This window comes from Cupressus sempervirens, chromosome 4, assembly GCF_028749045.1.
Source record: "Cupressus sempervirens isolate cs-2001-9-10 chromosome 4, ASM2874904v1, whole genome shotgun sequence".
Classification (NCBI taxonomy): domain Eukaryota; kingdom Viridiplantae; phylum Streptophyta; class Pinopsida; order Cupressales; family Cupressaceae; genus Cupressus; species Cupressus sempervirens.
Genome location: NC_143121.1, coordinates 331034329 through 331061656, shown reverse-complemented (window position 1 = coordinate 331061656; position 27328 = coordinate 331034329). Strand labels below are relative to the sequence as shown.

Genomic DNA, 27328 nt, shown 5'->3' with positions numbered 1-27328 from the left:
ATCAATATCTGTAAACAAAATATAAAAATATGGCTCCAGCTCAAGCCTCAGACTCATAGTCATCATCATCATCCTCAACATCATCCTGAAGCTCGGCTGCAGCCTCAGCCTCAGCCTCTGAGTATCCAGTCTGCCTAGTAGCAAGGCGTCTAATGTAGGTCCTAGAGGACTGCCGAGCCATATCTCCCGCATGTAAGATGGGCTCATGAACGTCGCTAGGGCCTGTGCCTGTGCGTGCACGTGTGCGTCTACCAATGCTTGAAGAACGTGCTCTAGCTGCCTTAGCCTCTATATCCACCTGGTCAACCCACACACGGTCTTCCTTAGTGAAGACTGGATCCACAACCTCTGTGAGCCACTCTGATTTTGGATCAATCTCCTCTAGAATGATCGGAGAGGAGTCAGTGCCCAAAATCTGTCTGATCCTAAGACGGAGGTTGTAATGAACAAAGACAATATCATTCAACTTTTGCACTGTCAACCTGTTTCTCCTCTTCGAATGGATGTGCTCAAACATGGACCAACTGTGCTCACATCTAGAAGCGCTGCTTGGCTGACTCAGAATACGAATGGCAATTTTTTGAAGTTTTGGGGTTGTGGCCCCAAACATTTGCCACCATCTATCTGCATAAGGGAAAAATTGAAAATAGAAACAATTAGTCTCATTTACAAATTACAAGTTAACTCTAAAATTACATAATCAACTTTAAGATTAGAATCTAGATTCATGAACATTGAATATATTATTTAATTTTTACCTGGCTGTAGTGTTGTCTGAGCATTTATAGCCATCCTGCCAGAGAAAAGTGGCCCCTCTTTATTGTTGAACTGGTCTAGCTCAACAATCGTAGCAGCGCTATCTTCATCACTACTCAACCTCTGAATCACTATGTATAAGCCAGTGAGAACCTCCGCATCCGCCTTGAACTCAGGACGGAAATGATATGCCGGATTCAGAAAGTAAGCTGCTGCATGGATGGGTCGATGGAGCTGATTCTGCCATCTCCTATCGATGATGTCCCAAATAAGGCCATACCTCTCCTGCACTCCTGCATATTGGGTTCTGATGGCCTCCTTGGCCCTATCCATGCCCTCATAAATGTAGCCCATAGAGGACTTCTTCCCATCAGCAGTTCATAGCAAAGCTACAAGGGGCTCAGTGACTTACATATAAAGTAAAACAAAAAACTTGAGTCAAAACTTAAATATAAAATAATATAACTTAAAGTAAAAGTAAAATACTAAATGTTAAATTGCAATAAATTTACCTGCAGGATTTCTCTAGCAGGTTTCCAAAAACTATCCTCATCAAATATGCAATCCGCCACATCTATCCCTACAGTGGTCGTAGCATAGGAAGAGGAAATCCACTCCCGCCCAACAAACATGCTCCTCAATTCATCCCTTGATTTCAACAAGGACTACAAGGTGATGAAATTCGAGGCAAACCTCGTGATACCTGGGCGAGCTAACTCCTTGCCTTCTGTGTACTTCCTCATTGTGCTAAGGACAAATGAATGATTATAAATGAATTTGCATATGTTTTTTGCCCTTTCCACACATGACTTGACAAACTCAAGTTTGCCAATTTCCTCCAACACGAGGTCAATGCAATGTGCCGCACAAGGGGACCAAAATATGGTGGGGTGCCTCTCCATCAAAAGTTTACCTACAACAATTTTAAGTCAATTAGAAATTCAAATTTCAAAATTCAAATAAATTTATTTTCAAAACTTGAAAAGTTAAAAGTTTACCTGCAACAACATAACATGCTACATTATCCGTCACCACCTGGATCACATTTTGTTCTCCCACCTCTGCTATGACTTCCTCAATAGCCTCACATAAGTATGTGGCATTTTTTACATGTGCGGAAGCATCAATGGATTTGATGAACATGGTATATCCTACAAGTAACAAAACAACGAATTAGAATATTAAAATTAAATGGATCATCAACAAATTAGCATTCAACAAATCAAAATTTACAATTATGTATGTAGGAAAGTAGAATGATCAATTACCTCCACAGGATACAAGAAAATTGAGGAGTGTTCTATTCCTCCTATCTGTCCAACCATCAGTCATGATGGTGCAACCCTTTGCAATCCACTCCTTTCGGTTCTCCTTGAGCTCAACCCTCATGTCCTCTACCATCTCATCCAAGAGGTATCCGCTCAACTCAGCCTCAGTTGGGGCTTTAAACCCCAGACCACAAATAGCAACCGCATCTATCATGTTCTGCCAATAAGGAGCCCTGTCACAAATAAAAATTTAGATGTCAAAGACTCAAATTATAAAACAAGTAAATATAATTAAAGTTTTACTTTTACTTTTAATTTTAACTTTAAAGAAAACAACGAAAAAAGAATCAATTACCTGGCTGCAATAAATGGAATGTTGCAAAAGTACCAAAATTTGCATATCTCCTTTCTGGCAGCATCATGAATCTCCTTGTTCAAACTCATGCCCTCAAGCGTGGGTTGGGAACCAGGAGTAGTGCGAGGCACAAAGTAACTATCCATTCTGTTTTTCCATACTCTAGGCTACAATAGGTTGGTGTGGGATTGTGTCTTAGTATGTGACCGACTAGCACTAGCACGAGCAAAAGAACTAGGATAAAAAGGAGGCCTAGAAGAACCCTCTCCAACACAACCTACAGATGTAGAAGCTGATGCAGATGCAGATGTGGATACGGCTGCGGGAACATGGGAGCCAATACCCCTTAACCCTTCAAGTTGCATTTTCCTATTGGCTTTGTCTTTTTCAATTTTTTCTAATGCCATTAAGCAAGTGCATTTTGCCTTAGGAGTTTGGTGAGTGCAAATTGTAACATCGTGTCCAGGTATAGCAGCAATGTGGTATTTCAATCTATAAATACCCCCGAAAGTTATTTTTTCTTTACAAAAAATACATTTTGTTTGATATTTGGTTCTTCCAGGAAACTCTTCGTTATATTTCCAACATTCATCTTTTCTACCCATTGCGAATTTGTGAAAAATGAAAGCAAAGGCTGCTGCAATAAAAAATTATATGTAAAATATCAAAGTTTGAAGCTAATAAAAGCTACAAAATAACAAACCCTAGTTTGCAACTTAGTAAAAATAAAGAACATTCAAGATCTAAACTAAAAATCTTGAAAACTATAAAAATTTAACAAAAAATGCATAATACACTAAAATGCAAAAAAAAAAAGAGCACTTACCTCTTGCAAATGAGTTGAGGAGTGTTGAGATTGGCTCCTTAATGCTCCCAATGCAATTGATGGCCTCCCCAAATGGATTGCTGATCTCTTTTGTGCTCTTTCTTCTTGCCGGTTAGAAACCTATGGCTTTTCTTTTCTCTTCTTCTCTCTCACTTTTCCTCTCTTCTACTCATGTTAAACAAATAGAAGGCCCTTTAGGGTTATAACAAAGAGAATAGGTCAAAAACAAAGTAAAAAAAACAAGCAATTTTTTAAAATTTTACAAGTCTGTACTTTATTGGCTGCGAGTGATTCATGCCGATTTTTTCAGGCGATTCATGCGATTTTTTGGATTCACCTGATGAAATCGGTAATGGCGATTTTTGACTCCAAAAAAACGCTATTGCTGAATCTAATCGCTGAATCGCCGATTTAGGCGATTTTATGGCGATTCTCGTTACTCTGTGTATTACACCATTGGTAATATTAGGTATGACAAAAAAATATCTTTGATTAGATGATATTATGAGTATATTCACCATTTTGATGTAACAGTTGATATTACGAGTATTGGCCTCCCAAAATATCAACGATATTCACCAAGTACTGAAAAGATTTTGATATCACATTTGATATCAAGAGTATTGGCCTCCAAGAGTATCGACATCCGATATTCACCAAGTACTCAAATAAGGTGTGATATCACATTTGACATCATGAGTATTTGTCTCCCAGAATATCATACGATATTCACCAATTACTCAAAATAAAGTTTGATATCACATCTGATATCAAGAGTATTGGCCTCCTAGAATATCAATGATATTCACTAAGTACTCTTTGAGTAATGGCCTCCCAGAATGTTGAGATACAGGACATTCACCATATACTCATTGTTTGATCTCATAATACAAGTTATTGTAAGATCATCACCTTACAACAACTTCTGCAGATACAAGTGACTTCATTTGGAAGTTGTCACTTCCTCATGATGTACATAGGGGGTAGGCCCATTAAAATCACATAGCCACGAGGTATATTCATGAATCATAGTCCTCATGACTGCTACAATTTATTGATCGCTGGAAAATCCATCTCAACATGGTTTACTCCCTCTGAATCAATATAACTGAGATCATCGAAGGTTTACTAGATCATATCCTCTATCCGCTCCCTCTGTTTCAAGGTTGCCTCTAATGAAATGACAGGCTCCCTCTGAATCTCAATCTCCCTCTTTTTCTTGCAAGAAAATTCTCGGAGGAAAAGATCAAGGCAAATAGTAATAAATACTATTCTCATATGCATCAAATCATAAAAATGCATAATACTTACCTAGACATATACAAGTTATCTCATACTTCTGATAGCTCATTCTACTATTCAATATTATTCATAATATAAATTATCGAGTAACATCTATGGATAAATTTCCCTTTAAAACACCGTTCTTATTATGTATGCAATTATATAAATATGCTCCTAAATATAAACATATTATATAAGGTGAAATTTTTTTAAATAATTTTTCGTACCTAACCTTTTATACTTGCATAATATTATATAACATCATTAAATATCATTTTAAATAGATATATATCTCAAATTCTATTATATATACATAATATATATATAGTTCTCATATCATATAATAATGTGAACAAATAGAAATTACAATACCTTATATACTCACTGTAATGAGATTGGTGTGTTCAAACATATGGATGACTTCTTATTTAATTGTCCTTGTCCTTTCGGCATGGCAGATGCATATCATATTTTGACCACCTCAACACTAGGTCATGGAAGATATCAGATGAGTCGTAGGACTGCATCGTCTCCTTCTCCTCAAGCAAAGGTAGTAACATCTGAACCCTCTCCTCAAATGATATGCCTTTCAGAGATTGCAGAAGATATTTTATTTCATTAACCACACACACATCCTCTTATCCTTCCATAGTATATGGACCATTAACACCTTGCCCTACGTAGTTTGACGTTTCTCTATGGCCACTGTAGCCGATTTGCACATTATGATCGAATATTTTAGTAGGAATAGTGTCACAGGAAAAACCGACTTAAATAGAAATTTCTAGAATAATTTGGGGTGAAGGATTGTTTTGCCCATCTATCACAAAAATTTCACTTGTCTTAAGCTTCGTCACCAACTGCGGGTCTGTCATTTCTTGATGAGTATGCAAATAACGTGAGTCTTTTGATGGATAACTTATAACCCACACATTTCCTCCTCCACAATTATGGTATGGGTGATATTGGCTTCCAATTTGGTCACAAATATTGAAGTGTTCTTGCTTGGCAAAAAAAAAATTGACCACCATCATGCTATAAAGAATATCGATTACCCATTCTAAAGCTTCTCAATTTTGGCACAAGCAGCAAGAGCATGCAATCATCAGACTTTGTGAACAGTCCACATTCCTCAATGACGATTCCACATTTTACAGGTAATACACCACTTGATATTCCATACTTTTGACATTAATGAGTTGTTGACATCTTTTGCACATTGTCTGGATAGAATCCGCCATTCAGGGACAAGGATGGAGGACGCTGGTAAACAGTTGGTATCTTTTATATACTCTGGAATGGAATCTTCGAATCATACTTCAAGTAAATTATATTATCACTTGCCAATGTGATTGCAAGATTCAAAGGTCTTACATCCACCAAGACAATGTCAATGTCATCCTTATTCAAGACAACTGCTTCAAGGGCAGCACCAAACGCTACTGCTTCATCGGGGTTTACTGATTTATAGAACTCCTTGCCATTTAAGAAATATCAAACCATTTCCTGTACCTTTGGTAGTCGCAAGGAACCACTCATTAATACAATATCATCAATAAGGCTCTTACTCAACTCCTCATACTTTAATTTACATTCGCAACTTGGCTCTGATACTATGTTGAATTTTCAGGATTGTTGCAAATGTACTAAGCACTGCCATGATATTTGGTTTGTGTTTTCGAAATAGCAGTGTCCTTATATTTGTACGAGGAATAAACCAAGAGAATAGACATGTCCCTTCGGGAGATGTCTATTCAAGAATATGATAAATATAATGACATTAATTAATGGTTATATATATATTATTGTGATTATATTAATTTCTTTTGACCTCACAGGTTTATCCTACCAAAGCTATCAAAACACCAACACTAGTACTAGCTGCAATCTCATTTCCTTATCCTTGATTAAACATTTCTTATCAGTGAATTGTATATGATAACCCTTGTCCACAAGCAGGCCAACACTCAGAAAATTATGTTTCAAACCATTAACTTATAATATATCATCAGTGTTGGTCTTACCATCAAGTGATGCTGAACCTCTTCCTTTTACCAAGCAAGGTGTATTGTCACCAATTATGACAACACCTCCATCATACTTTTCCAGCTCCACAAACCTATCTTTGCCACCTGTCCTGTTATGTGAACATCCACTGGCTATAATCTAGCGTATTCTTTTTCTCTCAACATGTTTAACAAGAGCTTTTTCTTCTTTAACATGACTTTCATCTTTAAGAGCAACAAATCATATCTCATCCTTATTATTACTGTCTTTAAACTTTTAAAGTCAATATCCTTAGTCTCAATCTCATCATCACTAACATAAAGAAACTCTTTAGGAAATATGATTTGTAGGGTCTAGGGTTAACCTTAGATTCTCTTGTAGGACATCTTGATGCAAAATGACCAATTTTCTTGCATGTATAACAGTGTATAGGTAACTTGCCTTTAATACTCCTTTACCTCTTTGTTCTCTCTTTGCGATCAAAGATTCAAGTTCATCCAACTTGCTTTCTTCTTCTTCAATTTTTGCCCATTCACTTGCATACCCTCCAAGATTTCTGCTACCGGTGCTCACACTTTTGGTCATAACTCTTTTATCCTTGTGTACACTAGCTTTAAATGTAGTCTGAATTCTAGACAAAGAATCTTTCATTCTTCCAGTTTCAAAAGCTTGTAACTTACCAATTAACATTTTCCTGTTGAATTTTTTAATGAGGAATGACTTCCTGAATTGCATTGACCTTGTTCTTATATGTTGGTGTTAAGGATCAGAGAATTTTCTCAACAACTTTATCTTCTGTTATAGTTCCTCCTGTGCTATTTATTCCCATTGCAATTTCAATAATCCTTTGTACATATTCTCTAATGGTTTCATCTTCCTACATTCTAGCATTCTCTAATCTAGTTTTCCATGTAATTTTGTTCTCTTTGTATATTCATCACATTTATTAACTTTTTAAATTTATTCCAAATATCATGTGCTAGGTCAAGTTCCTTTACCTCAATGAATTCTCATTTAGATAGGGCACTTATTAAGGCTTCCCTTAAGCCATTGTAAATGTCAAGCTGCTAAGCTTCCTTTTCAAAGAGGATCGGATGCTTTGATATCAATTGTTAAGAAGTAAAGTCCACACACAACTTGGGGTGGGGGGGTGAATAGATATAATTAAATCCAAACTTATAAAACTAATTTCCAACAATTAAAACAATGATGCACAAGAGTAAGAAACCATGTACCATAACACAATGATTTGTTGACTAGGGAAACCCTTGAGCAGAGGGAAAACCTTGGTTGTGATGGTATCCACAAGATAATGTACTAATATATAAGTTCCTTGTGAAAGGATGTGACCCTGCAAGGAGTCAATTACAATTCATTTAGTACAACAATCCCTGTTAAAGGACATCTCCCTATTAGGAGACCTTGAGCCCTTGTTAGGAAGCTTTAACCCTGTTAAAGGCTGAAAAGAACAAGTATACTCACTATCTAAGTGCTCCAACAAAAGTGAAAGATACTACTTTCAAGATAACATATCCATCGAACATGAACTGACTGATCCACAATTTACTTGTCGATCATCCAACATCATTTTTGCTCTTCTTTGCTGATCCAACATTGAGGCTCGCATCATATGTATCAAGACATATGACTCTCATAGCATACATACCAAACAAGGAAAACAACTCTCCTTTGTACCCTTCACAAATATTTAATTAGGTCGGCCTATTAGAGCTTCTCCTATATACAATTAATTACATAGGACCATGCTAAGGCATACACGCCTCCATAAGCCTGAATACAACCATTATATTACGTTTCCCACACGTTACAGTGGTAATATTACGTTTTCAATAATAAACCACACATTACAATAACAGAGTCGACTGCCAATAAAATACATCGCACATTACACACTAGCGACCTTTCCGGAATAATCCAAATGCCTCACACTTCTGAACATATGCGCACGGACAAGTCTTCTACCATCCTCCATGTGTGAGCAATAATTCCAGTTCACCAATAAGATATAGCAAAGCTACCTGCAACTGTCATTTTCATAATTCCTGTACACTGGTCTGCTACCAGTCTTCACCAATCAACCTGTAACTCAACCAAAACATCACACAAAGTATTGGGAACATAGACATAATGTGTAGTGTCATTCCACCACACATATGTAAGCTCGCTTATCTAAATCTGTCAAACACTAACCTCTCTGATCTGATAAGTAGCCTGCGATATATAGAATCTGAGTCTTTCATGAACATAAGAGCATATGTTGTCATAAATGACGAAACCTATCATAAATACAACAACTCTATAACTCATTTAAGTGCCAACCTTATCCTAAATTCCTAAGAACAACAAATAAAATGGATCAAGTATTATAACAATTACAACCAACATATGTCAATAGGTATGACTAGGTATGACCTTTGTCAAGGCACTTTACGGGAATGATGCTGTTTCATTCTTGGATTTAATTCAAAAAGTTGTGAAAACATAAAAAAGATCTACAGTAGTCTCTAATTCAGCAAAAGTTGTTTGATGATTGCCACTAAACTGAGGGTATTTGAGGTAGGGAACATAGTTTTCTTGAGATTTTAGCCCTACAGTCAGTCTTCACTTAAAGGAAATGGTGCTAAGAAGTTAAAGCCACAATTTTATGGCCAGTACAAGATCATAAGGAAGATTGGTAAGTTTGCATATGAGCTTGAACACGATAAAAGTAGAATCAACAACATTTTTTCATGTATTAGGATTATAGAAGGCTCTGGACAACAGGGCACCCCTTCATTAGAGTTGCTGACACTTGATGATGAAGGAAAAATTATTCTAGAACTTGAAGCAATCTTGGGTGTGAGGGAGGAAAAATTGAGAAACAAGGCTTTTTCAAAATATATGGTGAAGTAGAAGAATCTACCTCTCGAAGATGTCACTTGGAAAGATGTGGGAGTATTAGAATGTTTGAGTTTGAAGTTGCTTGGGAACAAGCAATCTTGAGTATGAAGGATTATCATGCCCCCATTTCCTTGAGGACGACTTGCAAAAATAAAAATACATAAATATGTGTTTGTAAACACTAACCTTAAGTGATACCTATTTAATATAAACAAAGTTATCAGTTTGGGATTGGATTTGGGTTCAGAGAATCGGTTTGCTGGTATGACAAAATTTTGAAATGGAATTTGTGTTCCTTAGTACAAAAACAACTAAAATTTATATATATCTATATAATGGAGCTTGTAAGGATGAATTAAAATTAGAAATATAGAATGTCACGTAATATCATATAAATAACAAAAGCACCATAAACTTGTAATTATAGCTTTATGAATCTTATGATCATACCATCATAGCATCATATACTTCAAGCTCAAATTCAAAATCCTAAAATGTCAAATGATAGATGATAACATCAAGTTCAAGTATCATTGTGTAAAGTTTGAGCTGATGGATTAATAATTTTTACTTTTTCTTCTTCTTCTTCATCATCATCATCATACCATCATCACCGTCAGCATCATCATAATCGTCAGCATCAACGTCATGACCATCATTGTTCTCATCATCATAATCATCATTGTTGTCATCATCGTCATTTTCGTTTGTGACAATAATTAGAAAATTCCTTGAGTCATCTGGTGGTTTGTGATGAACATTTGGATGTTCTTAACCTCTGCATACACCTCTTTGATCCATCCAATTTTGATCCCAATCTTTTGTAGCATAAGATTGAGTGACAATAGATGCTGATATTGCTCTTCAACCAACAAAAAACAACGCTTCAATTCTTTATGTTGTACGTTATGACTTGGACAATGTTTCTAGGTTCCACTTATTCAATGGTAGAGATGAGAGTATCAGCAATGAATGGCCCATATTTTACTTTCCCCTCACAATCCATGGATTTCAAAAGCATTGCTCTTTTAGTTGTTACCTCTATGACATTCATTAATGGACCGTTTCTTGCATCTTTCCACCCATTTGAAACAATAGATACTTGTCTCAATCCATAGTCTCTTGCAGGTTTCAAAGCATCCTCAACCACCTTGATCTCTCTATCCAACAAGCTGGTCTGTACTTTGTCATAACTGGGGCCTTTATACCCTCTTGGAGCTTCATTGACACTTGTCAACATTTTCTTCTGGTATGGGGAATGAACAAAGCTGAAAGGCAGCCCATTTGGATATATGCATCTTGCTACATCAATGTCGACAATACCTCAACTCTCATTTTGAATGCAATTTTCAATTATCCCTTTCGTTTGCATGTAATGGGTGCTTGAGTTTCAGTTTCAGACTTAGTTGCAGTATTATAAAAGGGGTGGTCTTCTATCACAATATTTGTAGAGGGCTCTGCATTCTCTTTGATTTTTTTTGCTGCCAGTGCTTCTACGTGCTTCACTCTCTTCTACTGCTTCATGCTCTGCAATAAATTTTAATATTTGTTTCATTTGGTATATGTGCATTTTTTTTCCAGGGCATTTCATGACTCTTCTAGGGAATCCACAAAATGGCCTACCACATGATAAAATGAACTATTTCTTTCTTTATCACAACTCTGACATTTCTAACGAGATGCACTGCCTTCTGGAAGGGGCCTTTTGATCGCAAGATGCTTCCAGAATCCACAAAGAACATTTAGAATTTGGATCTATTGTTTGTTGTTCATTATTCCCCACGAAGGAAGAGGTAGATGCCACTATAGTTGCCATGGCAAGAAATTTTATACATGTTCAAACTAAAAACTTGAGAGTGGCTTTTTTCTCAAAAAAGGTAGATATTATGGACAATGAAAGATAAATTACAAAACTTCAACAAAAACGAAATCAAATGAAAAAAAGATTACCTCTTCCACTCATTGAAAGCTTGCAAACGTGTAGGAATGAACACTTGATGAAGATCCACAACTCAATTTTCTGTCTCCTTGTGCAACCAAACTCTTGCTCAGCCACCTATTTGCTCTATCTCAAGAGAAAATGACCTTCTTGCACACCAAATGAACAATAAAAGGCACATAACTCCTTAGGATCCACCTTTTAGGGTTGTGGATGTGAAAAAATAATTAAAATTGCAAAACAAATTTGACAAGGTGTTGAAACTAATTGCGAGCCTACCTTGGTTTGACCGTGGTCTGCCCAAGTTCACCTGGGTTTGTACGGGTGCAAACTGTGCTGTGGCTGTTTCAAACCGCCAGCATTTGGGATGGACTTTGTCCATACCCATTGTCGGACTGTCATTGGATCAAGGATCAATTCAAACCATCCTCGGTCCAGGGACCTCAGGGGTTGGACACAATAAACTGGATTAAAAAAAAAGAAGAGAAACTATATTTTGAAGGTTAAATTTTGTTAAGCTAGTTGTTTGGCCTAGTATTTGTTCTTTTTCACATGACTCATGTAGCGGCTGGTATCCAAGTTTGAGCTGATTGTTGGAGGATTTTGGAAACTTTACACAAGTTCTGATACCACCAGAACAAAAATCCTTGATTGGCATAAGGAGGATAGATGAAACCCTAACCTACCTTATCCCATTTTTTGTTCTGAAATCTGTATTCATACACAGGTCTTGGTGGTTGTAGGAAGACTCTTAGTCACATATGCTTGTGGGCAGATTCTGAGTTCCATCAAGGGTAGATCTGGAGAGTTGTGTGGAGGACTTCGGTGTAGACTCACCTGAAGGTTCAAACTAACCTACGAGCACTTAATTGATCTGAATTTTCCAAGCTAAGAGCAGATTGTGATGGAGCTCAGTCTGGTGTTAGGATAATTGTTGAGCTATATCTGGCTGGGCATGAGCAAACCGGGCACAAATCTGAGCACTTTGCGAGTTAGCCATCCATTGCGTTGTCTAATTCAGGGTTTTATGCCTCAATCTCGGGTGAATTTTAAGTGTAAACTTTTCCTTCCAGGGTGATTATGTTGCTGTTACAGATTATAACTCAGGAAACAGGCTTGATCTGGTTACAATATTCACTATCAGCAGCAAGTAATTCTGTACTTTCATGGTTCGGAACTGTGGTTTATTGAAACAATAGAAGTGGGGGTTGGTGATATTGTTTACTATGTATGGATTTGAAGAAAAAACACCAATTGGTAATTCATGTCTTAATTCCATATTTACAGATCCACTACTGAGTTATTTTAATGTCCCCTTTTTGGCATGACCATGATAGTGGGTGGATTTAGCCTATTACTGGGTCGTTGTAGGCTAATAATGGTTTAACCTATTAGAGGAACCTGTTGAGTGTTATGGCTCCATTTGGTGGGATTTACTTTTTATAGTAAGTTAACAGATGCTTAGATGAGTTAGAGAAGTTGAGTGATGCTCTCAGTTTTTATTTTTGGCTTTTGGTTTGGGCTCTAAGAATCTTGGAGGGAGCATCTATTTTTAGTAAGTCACCTTGTCAGAATCATTTGTCTTTATTTATCAGGAACACTCATGTGCTATCAAATTTTGATAATGAAGCTTCTTCATTCTTTTTTTGCAAGACGGGTGAATTATGATTATTATTTAATTAAATACGCTGAGGTTGCTATTTTTTCTAGTATTGTATATGGGCCACCTTAGTGTCATAGCTTGTTGGAATTGGGTTGGAGAGCTTTAAATCTTGGGCACATGAAACAATGGCCTTGTGTGTTAGTATATCATGATATTGATGAAAATGTCATTTTTGGAGCCAAAGGGAGTTAATAAATTATATTATTTAAATATGTGCCTAAGCATAAAGCAAAAGACATTTAAGTGAAAAGTGTGCTCATGAAGACTCTTAGCGTTGAGTGTAAAGAAAAAGCCTTTGCATTGAAATGTTATAAATATAATGCCTTGCAAGGAATTATTATTCACTTGCTTATGTTATTGATTATGCATTTGATATCTTTGTGTTCGGAGAAGAGATTGAAACAAGGATTTCAACATTGTTGGAGAATTGTGAATTCTTCACCATTTCAGCACTTTGAGTTTGTGAAATACCAGGTGAATTGTGCTCTATCTGCTGGTATTGGTCTGAGATTATCTGAGGATTTGAATGGTGCTGTTGTATACCATTCAATCAATTGTTTGGCAGTGATTTGATTAGAAAGGGAAATTAATTATCGTGACATTGAATCTGCTGTACAATCCTTGTAATCAAACACCATTTTGTGGAGTTTAATACTGGCTGCGATCTGAATCATAACTTGCATAGCTCTTTAGTAGGGCACTGTTGACGTTTTTTCAGGCAATGCTTGACCAAACAACGACAGTGTACCACTTCCTAGGGCTGTGATCGGATTTCTGCTATTGGTGTTTGGAGTTTAAGAAACTGTGATCTCCAAATCTACAACGTCAATCATTTGGAATCAGGTTCTTCAATTAAGTTGAATTGCTTTGTGTCGTGCATTGTCATAATTTCAGACCTGTATCATTGCTATTGAAATTAATTTGTTGGTGTTTCATATCAGTTTTAATTTTGTGTTTAGTTTTATGAGCATTTCTATATATCTGAAAAAGAACAAAAAGCATAAATCTCCAAAAACAAAAGAATTGGAAATTTCAAGAAACTCGAAACAAAAAAAAAGGCCATTCTTCAGCATAGTTTTGGAGTGAGCCAGCAGAGCTCATTATAGGAGTTATACCTTACCAGATCTGATTACAATAATATTTGTAAGCTCTACGATCTCTACATCAACCTTGCAAAAAAAAAAAACTTCTTAAGCCTAAAATGTAGGACAGGCGTATAAGAGTAAATTCTGTCTACAGAAAAAGTGAGAAGACACCTGTCTATTGTCATTCAGAAAAGCATAAACTAGATGACAGCCTGATTTGAAATTAACATAGAAATTGCCCTGCTGGATCTTTTTCAGAGGAAAGGGACAGAATGGCAATCAATGCACATAGCATGGAATATAAGCTCTTGGATGGCTTGGTCACAACAAAAACTGTCAGTAAAACTCAGTGTAACATGGGGACTCGTTCCCACCTCGTCCCCCTACCACCACCTTAGTTGGGGGCATCCCCGGCTGGGGACTTCAGGTTCCTAATTCCCCCACCCCCTTACCACCTTCGTGCCTCCATCTTACATGCGGCGCTTGTTACATAAAGGCGGGTTACTGGCTACCATAATTGTCACACACACACTACATATACATAGTTATGAACCTACATTCATGATTTTGTACGTGTTTTGATATCGTACTACTCAATGTAATTATCTTTATGATATTTTTGATATTAATGTTGTAATTTTGCTATGTTCAACTATTTGGTATTATAATTTGTTAGTCCTCGTACTATTATACATCATTTCATGACCAGTATTTCAAGTACTATATGTATAGCAAATTACAACACGTCTACCCCCCTCCACCTTCCTCCCACCATCCCAAAATTGAAGCCCTTCTTTTCCCCATACTGGAAACTCGTCTTGACGTCCCGTTGTCCCACGGTGCTTCTGTTACACTGGAAAACTTGGGAGCAGCTAATGCACAAGTGTAATCACCTACCTAGCTTCAACAGGCATAGGCTCCTACTACCTCCTAGAAGATATGCTCCTTTTCCTTTACTTATGTTTACTTTGTGATTAGAATTTAGATCTTGAAAAATCAGCATATACTGTAAGTCTAAGCTGTTTTGCAACACCTGTTTGATTTAATAATCTGTTATTTTGTAGCCATGAAATATTAACTCTTCTCACCATACTCCCTTTGATTTGTTACACAAGCCCATGGTAATTTTGGAAATTTATATTAATACGCACATAATATTATCTTTTATCCCCAAAAGTTAAACTAGATGATTATGCTTCACAAGGTCTCTGAGCATGCAAGCTGGTCTGGCTGCTTCTATTTTCGGATTGTTCAAGCAGCACTTTTGGCAGCAGGAGCACCTGCAGATCTGGTTCACGTGATTACAGGGTAAATTGTGTACATGTCTAGCATAGCTTGAATTACTGCTGGAGCCACTGATTTTTCGCGCTGCTGAACTGTTCTTGCCTTCCTCTTTTTTGTTTTGCTGATTGAAAATTCCTATATTGCAGTTTTGGTGAGACTGGAGAAGCACTTGTCTCCTCTGTTGATAAAGTAATCTTTGTTGGATCCCCAGGTGTTGGAAAGATGGTATGCTTTTATTTATTCTCAGGAATTAATAGTTTTACCTTCATACATGTTTATATGGGTAGTTAATTTTTTGGCTACCAAAAGAAAAGACTTCAGAAGTGTGGAAACAATGTTGCAATATTATTCTACTTTTGAATATCCTTATTACTTAAATACATTTCTATTTAGCCTGAACACATCTTGTTTGGTAGCTATTATTCTGTTTTTTTGTTTTAAATTTCTAAACTTGCTTTTAACTACAACTTTCCTGTGATTAGAATTAAGAGAGAGTTACAAAATGGATATCAATGTGTATGTAATATCCTGGAATTGTTTTTTCCGACATTTACTTTGTTGGTATAAATATCTCACATGGATATGATATTGCATCCTTTCAAAGTTTTGACTGGAGATCTTAAATAAAAAAAATAAAAAAAATAAAAAAAGTTTTGACTGGAGCAGCTAGTTTAGATGTTAGATAATCATTCCATTACAAGAAATAATTATTTGTTAAAACTCATTTTTTCGTGCAGGTCATGATGAATGCATCAAAGACATTGACACCGGTTACTTTGGAACTTGGTGGAAAAGATGCATTCATTGTTTGTGATGATGTGGATGTTCCTCATGTATGCTCTCTTATCAGCAACTTCTTTATCAGATGTGACAGAATAATGCTAAGGAGTATCTTGTTCTTCATCTATCTGATTCTGACATGTGGTAGCTTTTTCTTTAATTTTCATGCGGATGTGCTTGTGATTTGTAAAACCTAGTTACTTTTGACTCAAACTTTATGATATGCCAGGTTGCACAAATAGCTGTCCGAGCTGCTTTACAATCAAGTGGACAAAATTGTGCTGGTGCTGAGAGGTTCTATGTACACCAGGATGTGTATGAATCTTTCGTGGCTGAAGTAATCAAGATCATAAAGTCTGTGCGTGTGGTAAGTATGATGATGCATCCAACTCAATTTTTTTATGCAGTGTAAGGAGGACATTATTTTATTGTTCACAAGTGACCTAACTAAATGAAAAATTTGTAGAGTGATAAGAATCCTACGAGGTAATCTTACCGATAAGTAAAGAGATTAAAACAAACTAACAAAAACAAAGGAGATAAACTGAAAGTGGTTTAAGTCTAGGTACAATGTGCAACTAGAAATGTAGATTGTCATCTGAAGGGGGTATGTTGTAAAGGGAGCAAGAAGGCTGAGCATCCCAATGCTGAAGTTAAGGACTAGGGCTTAGGAACCTGTTAAGAATATTAACCAAGATAAACCTACAGGTCTGACAGTACAGACCGTACTTCCTCTTAATGGTAATATATCTCTAATGTTGGCATTTAATGATATATATATCTCTCCTATAGGTGCCGGCGATTTCTAATGATGCAATTGCTAATGCTTGACCAAACTAACTCTTAGTTAGTCTTTACTAACACGTGTCTCCCAGATCGCCGACTTAGGAAGAATATAATTAGTGCCAAGTTAGGAAGGGTTATGTCCCTTGAGGGACATACTCTTTAGAACGGATATATAAGTAGGTTGTAAATGCAGATTAAAGGACACACAGTTACAGCAGTCTGCTCCTATAAGCATTTTATATCCTGTGATTTATATCTGAGATTCTCCATCACAATAAAAGGTTAAATATTTAGTATTGTATCTGCATTATAATAAGCACTAATTTCATTATTATTCATACTACTTAGAAGATCATTCTTAGCATATAAGACTGGATTAAAAGTCTGATTAAGAGATAAGGATTTAGCAAAAACTTTACATGGTGTCAGAGCTCTGGTAATCGAACCTAGGCTCTGCTAAATTTCAGTCGTCAGACTTTGTACACATCAAGCAACAATCTTCTATCTTCCATGGCTTACACAATCAGATCCGAGGATAGGTTTGATGGGAAAGAGCACTTTGAAGCTTGGAAGTTCAGAATCATGATGATTCTTGAAGAGAACAATGTAAAACAATTCATTGATGGAGCATCCAAACAACCCCCAGTTGAACCTCACAAATCTATCTAGAGGAGAGGAAATGGAAAAGCTATTTAAATCCTCTTGGATGGAGTTAAAAATGATATTGTACCTATGCTTACAAAACATCAAACTGCCTTTGATATGATGAATGCATTACGAAATGGCTATGAAGTAAACAATGCAACTAGAGTTCTTGCACTAAAAAGGCAACTGAATCACATTCAGATAAAGAAAGGAGAATCGTTAAGTTCTTACTTCTTAAGAGTTGCCAGCATCAGAGATGAACTATCAAGCATAGGAACTGTCATTAGTGATAGCGCATTAACACTTATCGCTATAGATGGATTCCTAGATTCATGGGAGACATTCTCACAAGGAATAAGTGCCAGAGATCAGCTCTCGGACTTTAACAAACTCAAGAATGATTGTTTTCAAGAGGAATCTAGAAAACTAAAGAAATGAGGGAAACCAAAAGTAGAAGATGAAGAACTTCATGTTCTTAATACAAACTCCTATAAAGGCAAGAAGAATCATTTCAAGAAGAAAAAGGGAAATCAAAAGAATGGAAAGCCCAAGAAAGATCTATGTAAAATAAAGTGTTTCAAATGTGAAAAATTTGGACATTATAGATCTAATTGTCCTGAAAATTCCAAACAACAGGCAAATTGTACAAATGTCATTAGAGAAGAAGATACTTATGATCTTGAGAACTGTGTTTAGTATTCCTATCCATCAAATGAAATTTCAAATAAAGCATGGTTAATTGATAGTGGATCTTCTAGACATATAACGAGATACAATGAAACTCTAGATTCTTTATCAGAGAAGGTTAACGGTGAAGTTACTATTGGTGATAACTTAGCACACTCCGTTGAAGGAATTGGAAATTGTACTTTGAAACTAAAATCAAGAAATACTCTTCTTCTTAAAGGTGTACTCTATGTACCAGGGATTAAAAGAAACCTAATCTCAATTACAACACTTCAAGATGATTGACACAATCTTGCATTCATGGATGGCAAAGTATTAACTTGGGCTAAGAACTCTTCCATCAAGAAAGCAAAGTTAATTGGTCAAAGAAAGGGATATTTGTATGAATAGAATATAGAATCTAGTCGATCCATTCAAGCCCTAGTCCACGAAGCTGAAGATTCAAATGAAATATGGCACAGAAGATTAGGGCATCCAAATTTTAAAACTTTATCAACTATGGAAAAGATGGTTATTGGATTACCCAAATTAAATAAAGACCACCCTAGTATTTGCAAAGGGTGTGCTCTGGGTAAAAGCACCAGAAGTCCCTTTCATGATAGCACTATGAAAACAAATAATGTACTAGAATTAATTCATTTAGATTTATGTGGACCTATGTCTGTTCCTTCTCTTGGAGGATTCTGGTATTATATCTTGTTCATAGATGACTTCTCTAGGAAAACATGGATTTACTTTTTAAAATGCAAGGAATCAGAAGAAATCCTACAAAGATTTAAAGAATTCAAAGCATTAACTGAAAATTTTTCAGGACATAAAATTAAAGCCTTTAGAACTGATAATGAAGGAGAATATAACTTAGACTTGTTTAAAAGGTTTTGTAAAGAATTAGGGATTAATAGGGAGTACACTGTTCCTTATAACCCAAAGCAAAACGGGGTAGCAGAAAGAAAGAGTAATACAATTATGGAAGCTGCTAGGGCTATGATTTTTGACCAAAACCTAAAATATTATCTTTGGGCAGAAGCCTCTTGTACTGATGTATATATTCAACACATAAGTCCTCACTCCTATCTTAAAGATAAAAGCTCTGAAGAAGTATTTACTAAAGTAAAACCCAATATAAGTCATCTTAGAATTTTTGGATGTCCTGTATATATCCATGTTCCAAAGGAAAAGAGAACCAAGTTAGAACCCTCTGGGAGGAAAGGTAGTTTTGTAGGGTATAGTGAAACTTCTAAAGCATATGAGATTTTTATACGTGGACAGAAAACTATTGAACTTAGCAAAGATGTAATCTTTGAAGAAGATCTTGCATTCAAAAGAGCCATAAGTTCTGATGAACCTTCTCCTTTATCTTGTTCTAAAAGAAATAGTGAATCTGGGTCCCAGAGGGAGAACTTAGAAGAAATTGAAGATGAAATTCAAAATATGAACCTTGAAGAAAATTCAAAGAAAAGACCACTTTGGGCCATTAAAACAGTTGAAGCAACTCAAGACTTTGCTGCACCTTCTGGAACAGTCAGAGAAAGCAAGACCTAAAAGATTCTTTGGTTATACAACTAACATAAGTGATTTATCCAAAACAGAGCCAACCAATCCCTCTGATGCTATTGAACATACAGCTTGGAAAGAAGCTATGACAGAAGAATACCAATCTATCATGAAAAATGATATTTGGGAAATTGTTCCAAGACCTAAAGGAAAATCTGTTGTTTCTTCCAAGTGGATATTTAGAATAAAGCATTTTGCTGATGGTAGTATTGAGAAGTATAAAGCCAAATTTGTAGCCAGAGGATTTTCTCAAAAAGAAAGGTTTGATTATGAAGAAACCTTTGCTCCTGTTGCAAGATATACCTCCGTAAGAGCAGTCTTAGCAATTGCCGCATCCAAGGGATGGAAGGTACATCAGATGGATGTGAAAACAACATTCCTAAATGGAAAGATTTCAGAAGAAGTATATCTGGAGCAACTTGAAGGATTTGAAACTCATGATCCTAACACTTTTGTTTGCAGGCTCAAGAAAGCTCTCTATGGGCTTAAAGAGGCTCCTAGGGCTTGGTATGAAAGAGTTGATGAGTATCTCACCAGCTTAGGATTCTCCAAGAATGAAGCTGATCCAAATTTATATTATAAAAGAGATAAAGATGATATGGTAATTTTGATACTGTATGTTGATGATCTACTAATAACAGGTGATGATCATCTCATAGATCAGTGCAAGAAAGATCTAACTAGAGAATTTAAGATGAAAGATTTAGGACTCCATTACTTCCTAGGACTGGAAGTACAATAGGATTATGATAATATCATACTAAATCAAGGGAAGTATACATCAGATATTTTAAAAAAATTTGGAATGTGGAATTGCAAACCTATGTCTTCTCCAATGGAGGCTAATGTACATAAACTTAAGGAAGCAATTGCAGAATCACTATCCATAGATTCTACTCTCTACAGATAGATGATTGGGTCTCTTATGTACTTAGTAAATACAAGACCAGATATTTGCTATGTAGTTAATTCTTTAAGTCGGTTTATGTGTGAATCGAAGGAGATTCACCTAGTCACAGTTAAACACATTATGAGATACTTACAAGGCACTCTTAATCTCAGATTCAAATATGAGAAAGTTGCTTTAGACTTACATGGATTCACTGATTCAGATTGGGGTGGAAGTGTTAAAGACAAGAAAAGTACTTTAGGATGTTGTTTCAATTTGGGATCAACAATGATATCTTGGATATGTAAAAGGCAGTCTTCAGTAGCACAAAGTTCCACAGAAGCCGAATACATTGTAGCAGCGATGGCCCCCCGAGAAGCAGTATGGTTGAGGAAGTTACTTGTGGGATCATTTGGGCAAGCTATGAATCCCACAATTATTCATTGTGATAATCAGAGTTTCATCAAGCTCCCAGTGAATCCAATTTTCCATGATAGGTCCAAGCATATTGAAATTCCTTACCATTATGTAAGAGATATGGTAGACATGAATTCTGTAAAATTGGAATACATTTGCACTGCAGATCAGATAGCAAACATACTCACCAAACCTCTATCTACAGTGAAGATAGAAGACTTCAGGAGGAGACTTGGTATGGTTGAGTTGTGATGACCAAAGGAGAAAATATGAGGATGCTGAAAGGGAATCCCCAAGGCAGGTGTGATGACCCTGTCATGAATGTCCACTGTAGAATCCGCAATAAGTGCACTTGGAGGCTTGATGAATGAAGCTGAAGGATCAGGCAGAGGAGAAGAAGAATCCTGCTGAAGAGAAAAGACCTCAATTGGATGTGGTGTGGAAGTCAAAATAGGGATCTCAGGAACAATACAAAGGTTCAAGTATCCTGACTGCACCACATGATGCTCTTGCGAAAGAGAAGAGCCATGCTTCGATAATGGAGATGGTGGGAAAAAGTACGAGGTGGTGTAGAGACGGGTGGAAGAATCAACTGTCCCTGTAGCAATAAGGCCTCCTGTGACACGATCCCGAATGAAGATTGAATCTACAGTGAACTCAACTGTCTTCCCTGATCCATTGCGTGTAATCTGAGAAATCAAGAGAAGGTTTGTAGACAAAGATGGAATATACAGAACACCATTGAATATACCATCTTGGATGCGAACTAAACCTTTCTTGCAGGTTGGTAGGGCAGTGTTTTCTCCATGAGAATATGAGGAATGGGAGAAGCCTCAATAGTAGAGAAGACACCTTGAGATGACGTCATATGGTGAGAAGCACTTGAATCCAGTATCCAAGGGACCTGTGAAGGGGATGCAATGGAAGCCCGTAATGCATGACCCTTTCTAAGATTTGGTGTAGATGTCAAAGAGGTGGAAGAAGACTGAAAGGAAGACCCTTGTGAGGTAGAAGAGGATGGAGATGAAACAATGCTTTTCTGAAGAAGAGCTTGCAAGTCTGCAATCTATTTCTCATAGCCATTAAATCTCTTTTGAAAACAATGTGCCTCATTATGAGATCCTTTTCGACAATAGGAACAAGTAGGAGTCTTAGTCTTCTTTTTCTCCTTCTTCTTAGAAGAAGAGGATGGACCAGTAGAGTGTTGAGAGGAGGAATCAGATATCTGCTTCGGCTTCTGCTCCTGTGTATCCTTGGTAAGCAATGCCTGTGACTGTGAACCTGTAAGTGAATCCATCTAAGTGATCTTAGACTGTTCCTGTGTCAGCTGATCACAAAATGTCTCAAAAGATGGCATCTGATGTCTGTTATCCAAGGCATCCATAGTGGAGTAGAAAGTGGAAGAAAAGATCTGATATTGTCCTCGCAACTTTGAGAGTATCAAAAAGATACACTCATTATCTGTTTTTTTTTCCCCACATCCTTGCAAAACTGTACGTAGAGATTTGAACTTCATCAAGAAGTCCTCAATGGTGGGAAAGCTGTCAGGTGTCAAAGAAGTCAACTCTGCATCAAGTTGCAGTGCCCATAATTCATTCATTGTGCCAAACAAGTTATAAAACTTGGTTCAAATAGCCCGAGGAGTGGTCAAACCATCTAAGTGAAACAGTAGACTATCGGATATGTTTAGTGCAATCAATCCCATGGCCTCATCCATTTTATTTCTGTGTTGAAGAACCTCAAAAGGGCACGTGAGAATAGGTTGAATCTCATCCATGACATGACCATAAGCCTCTTGACATGAGAAGCCTAGTCATTTGTGCCTTCTAGGTGTGATAGTTATGTGGCGTAAGTCAGGTCATAGATGGATCCGACATTGAGAGAAGACAAAAGTAGAAGGGACTTATTCTAAAGTAAATTATAGAAAAGAAAATGCCCCTCCATAACGTATAAAGATATCCCTCAAGTACCACAAAAAACAACTATAGAAAGCACAAAAATTGAAAAAGAACATGGATTTTGGATGTAGAAAAGGAGGAAACAGAAGCCTCTACTTTGACGCCAAAAATGGGAGCTCAAATGAACTCGGAATGTGATGAAACCAGCACCATTTTCTCCGTCTCTGAGTTAGCTTTTTGGCACTTCTTTCGGATCGGAAAAAGACCTCCGTATGCTCAAATTATGGCCAAAAGACCAACTATTGCTCCAAAAGACTAGCTCACTGGAAAAAAATTCGGTCACCGATTTGCTGACGTCAGCAGCCGAAAAATGACGTCAGCACAAGGTCCGTCGATGATGATGTTAGGCTAACGTAAGCGGTCGAAAAAGTTGACGTGGCACTTGAATAAGTTGATGTAGGATTGGAAATTGCTAACGTGGACGCTGAAAAATGACGTCATTGGCTGGGGTTGTTATAGGCAACGGCACTGCTGGTGGTGGTGGCGCCGGGGAGGAGAACCTGACGGCACTACTAGTTGTCCGCTGGCGGTGGTGGTGGGTTGGCGGCCCGACAGTGGGGCTGAGCGCAGGTGGCGTGGGGGCGGCGCTGCTGTGGCAGTGGCTTTTTTCTTTTTTTTGCTTAAAAATTCCGTACAGTCCATTCGGCTGGCTTGTAGAGGGCTTAAAAAAATCTCTAGAAGCCACGTAAGCCAAAATCGGAAAGTTTTATATGAATTTTGACTGTAATTGGCCTTTTGAACTCAATGGCAGTGTCCGTTTAGACCCAAAGTGCTCCAAAAAATTGCTCTACCCCTGGATTGAAGAAAAATGTACAAACAAAGTAGGGTTTGTGTCTTCGAATCACGGCTTCAAAAATCCTTCAACCAAGAAGCAGCAGGGAGGCTCTAATACCATGCAGAAGTTGATGAAAGCCAACTTCATAGTGCGCCAAGATCACCTGCATGCAAATAGCTTCCTGAAGAGAAACTGAAGAAGAAAGGAGCAAGAGCTTGAAGCAATTCAACAAAGCAAGAAAAAGATATTTCACAATAGGAAAATGAAATTGCTATGTGAATGATGTGAGTTTACAATGAGAGAGACTGAATATAAAGGCCTCAAGGAAGCTTGTAGAAAAAGCTGGAAAGTGCTAGAAGATAAGGTTGACACCTAAGCATACGTCCACAAAAGGTGGAATATCCTCAATCAAGGTGAGAGGATAAGTATGACTAGATAGGAACAAACTCCTGTGTTGTCAACAACTCATCAACTACAACTATTAAATAAATGCATTAACCAAAGTAAACTTAAGTCAAAGAATAAATAATTATTCACTCTAACAACGATTTCTGAAAATAATGAACACTTGTATAAAACATTATGAGAGGTGACGATCTCTTAGATAATGTGCTAAATAGTAGAGTTCTATTGTAAGATCTAGACGAGTTCAAGATCATATTGTGATGTTGACATTGCTATGTTCAGGGGTCACAAATTGGATAAAGGAAGAATGTTAGTATTCTCCGAGTTTATCCTATATTTTGGTAGATCTTAAAACTCAGGATCATGTTGTGATATGGAAATACCAGTTTCTATGAAATCATAACTTGGATAAATGAAGAGATTACTCTTCAGATTTATCCTATGTAATATCACTAGTGGCAGTGATTTGTCATATCACAGGTTTAGTAATATGACTTTGTATCATGTGTTCTATGATACCACATACTAAGAAGAGACAGATGGATATAGAGTATTAATTCTTGCTTATTCATCTGTATTGGTGTTGCTAGATATAATCTCTCTGAAGGATTATCAGGTTAAGAGGGAGTGTTAAGAATATTAACCAAGATAAACCTACAGGTCTGACAGTACAGATCATACTTCCTCTTAATAGTAATATATCTCTAATGTTGGCATTTAATGATATATATATCTCTCCTATATAGGTGCTGGCAATTTCTAATGATGCAACTGTTAATGCTTGACCAAACTAACTCTTAGTTAGTTAGTCTTTACTAACTTGTGTCTCCCAGATCACTGACTTAGGAAGAACATAATTGGTGCCAAGTTAGGAAGGCTTATGTCCCTTGAGGGACATACCCTTTAGAAAGGATATATAAGTAGGTTGTAAATGCAGATTAGAGGACACACAGTTACAGCAGTCTGCTCCTATAAGCATTTTATATCCTATGATTTATATCTGAGATTCTCCATCACAATAAAAGGTTAAATATTCAGTATTATATCTGCATTATAATAAGCACTAATTTCATCAATATTCATACTACTTAGAAGATCATTCTCAGCATATAAGACTGGATTAAAAGTCTGATTAAGAGATAGGGATTTAGCAGAAACTTTACAGAACCAGTGCTGTCATAAGCTTATATCAGTGATTGGAGCACAAGCAGCAAAATATTCATAAAAGAAGAAGGCTCATCAGCCATATGATCTGATGACTTCTCTGGTAAAATGCCCATAGTGAAGGTATGCAATTTTGGATAATCCTTGGAGGAAATAAAAGCTTTCGTATTGAAACTGTCCAAACAATCAATGCCAAATGATCTCTAGATGTGGAGAGACACTGATGATGTACATACATTAATACAAGTTCCTTTGCGATGTTTATGTTTCATTTGGTAAAAATTATCTTGTACATTTTCGAGTTGGGAAACATGTGATTTATTAGCAAATACATTACTAGTCTTATCATTTGTTTTTATTTCTTTCCCAGCTTGTGAATCCTACAACAGTTTCCTTAATTTGCAGTTGAACATAGCTTTGCACCTGGCATAAGTTTCAAGAAACAATGACAACGATTTTGAAATTTGGTATATAAATAGCTTTTGATTAGCTAACGTGATTTCTATCTTGGGAAATATATTCCTAATATTTTTGAGATATCCATATTCATTGTGCTTCTTTGTTCTGTAGCATTTTCCTGTGATATGTACAAAAGGAAATGCAGGGATGTGTTCTCGGTATGGTAGTGACATGAGAATGTGTTCCCGGGACAACAGCACATCAAATTTATAAACATAAGTATGTGAGGAATTTAAACAATAAAATTCAAAATATCAGAAATTGTAATAACATTTAATTAAGAAAGGCATAGTTCTAGATGAAAATTAAGATTCATCAAGATTCAAGTTTATACACAATGCATAAAAATTCAATGTTCATTGATTCAATTACAGAAGTAATTAAAACTTCATTGTTTACTATTTTTTATTAATTAGAAAGGAACTTAAGGGGGCATCACCTCGACCAAAGGCACTAGAAAACAATAACCCAAAACAAGGGTACAAACAAAAAATCAATGTAAAAAGCTTCAAGAATAGAAATACGACATCCAAGAAACACAATCCAAACAACAAAGGCAATCAAGAGAATAATAGAAAGACAAAAATCAAGAACCTCAAGCTTGAGCCTCCACTATCCTCTCACTACAACAGGAGAGAAGGCATTACAGCATCCATTTCTTACCTAAACCAATTGCTTCAAAGCATCCATTTGAAGTTTTTGAACCTTCATTTTCTTATGATGGAGCTTCATTTGATGTTTAAGAAGTTGGGACTAAACAAGGCAATGCTACCCTCAGAATCCTGAACCTGCTGCACCAATTGGAAATCTTGAAGAATGCCCTCATCTGCCACCTGCTCTGTTGTGCCTCTTTAACCAAGCAGGAAACCTTGACTGATACCTGTGAAGAAGATTCATGGTATGGATATATTCTTTCAATCTGGAATTTGACTAGAGGCTTCTTTCTAAGAATCAAATCACTAGCAGAAGAAGCAGTCATGTTTTTACGAGAAAAATTTATCACAAGGCCCTCTTCCTCTACCTATTGCCGAACCAAACCCAAACATCTCTAGCTAGAAGAGTTCTCCAACTGTCTATGCTCCAGTTAATTGCAATGAAAGCATCTGAATTGAAGACCTGTGAGATCCACATTTGCAGCCATAAAATAGGCAAGGAAAAATTCTGGCTATACTGGACGACTGAACAAGAGAGATCAACTAGTGCAAAGCATCTAATTCATTTCAATCGGTGTACACACCAAGGGAAGGTGATAGAAGTGAATCCAGTAAGAAAAGCTTGAAAAAGCCACCTTTTTTGGATTGAAAAATGACTAACAAGGGTATGAAAAGAGATCAGATCAGCCACAAAACCACAACCCCTGCTTTCAAAGTTCAAACACATATCCTATCTTCAACTAGTGAAACACCAATAGAAAAAAGACCCTTAGGGAGAGTTAATATAG

At 36.7% G+C, this 27328-nt stretch overlaps 2 protein-coding genes across 2 annotated transcripts in view; one reads left to right on the top strand and one right to left on the bottom strand.

Moving 5' to 3' along the window:
* The window catches only part of ALDH22A1 (aldehyde dehydrogenase 22A1), a 194195-nt gene that overhangs the window by 126098 nt on the left and 40769 nt on the right, over positions 1 to 27328 (top strand). Inside the window, exons 7-10 of the mRNA XM_089825110.1 lie at positions 15289 to 15392; positions 15515 to 15593; positions 16106 to 16201; positions 16378 to 16515. Of these exons, the coding sequence (XP_089681236.1) occupies positions 15289 to 15392; positions 15515 to 15593; positions 16106 to 16201; positions 16378 to 16515 (417 nt within the window). The remainder of the gene's footprint in view (positions 1 to 15288; positions 15393 to 15514; positions 15594 to 16105; positions 16202 to 16377; positions 16516 to 27328) is intronic.
* LOC149561372 (uncharacterized) lies at positions 1454 to 2391 on the bottom strand. Its single transcript, XM_089823778.1, has 2 exons — positions 2025 to 2391; positions 1454 to 1907 (listed from the first exon to the last, which is right to left on the bottom strand). The coding sequence occupies exons 1-2, from the start codon at positions 2236 to 2238 to the stop codon at positions 1705 to 1707; spliced, it is 417 nt and encodes a 138-aa protein (XP_089679904.1). The 5' UTR covers positions 2239 to 2391; the 3' UTR covers positions 1454 to 1704.

What these genes read in the sequence shown, in the direction of transcription:
- LOC149561372 (XM_089823778.1), bottom strand. Translation starts at nt 2,238, where the DNA reads ATGATAGATGCGGTTGCTATTTGTGGTCTGGGGTTTAAAGCCCCAACT. An exon ending in TTTTCTTGTATCCTGTGGAG is followed by an intron (nt 1,908 to 2,024) that starts GTAATTGATCAT and finishes TGTTACTTGTAG; the next exon opens with GATATACCATGTTCATCAAA.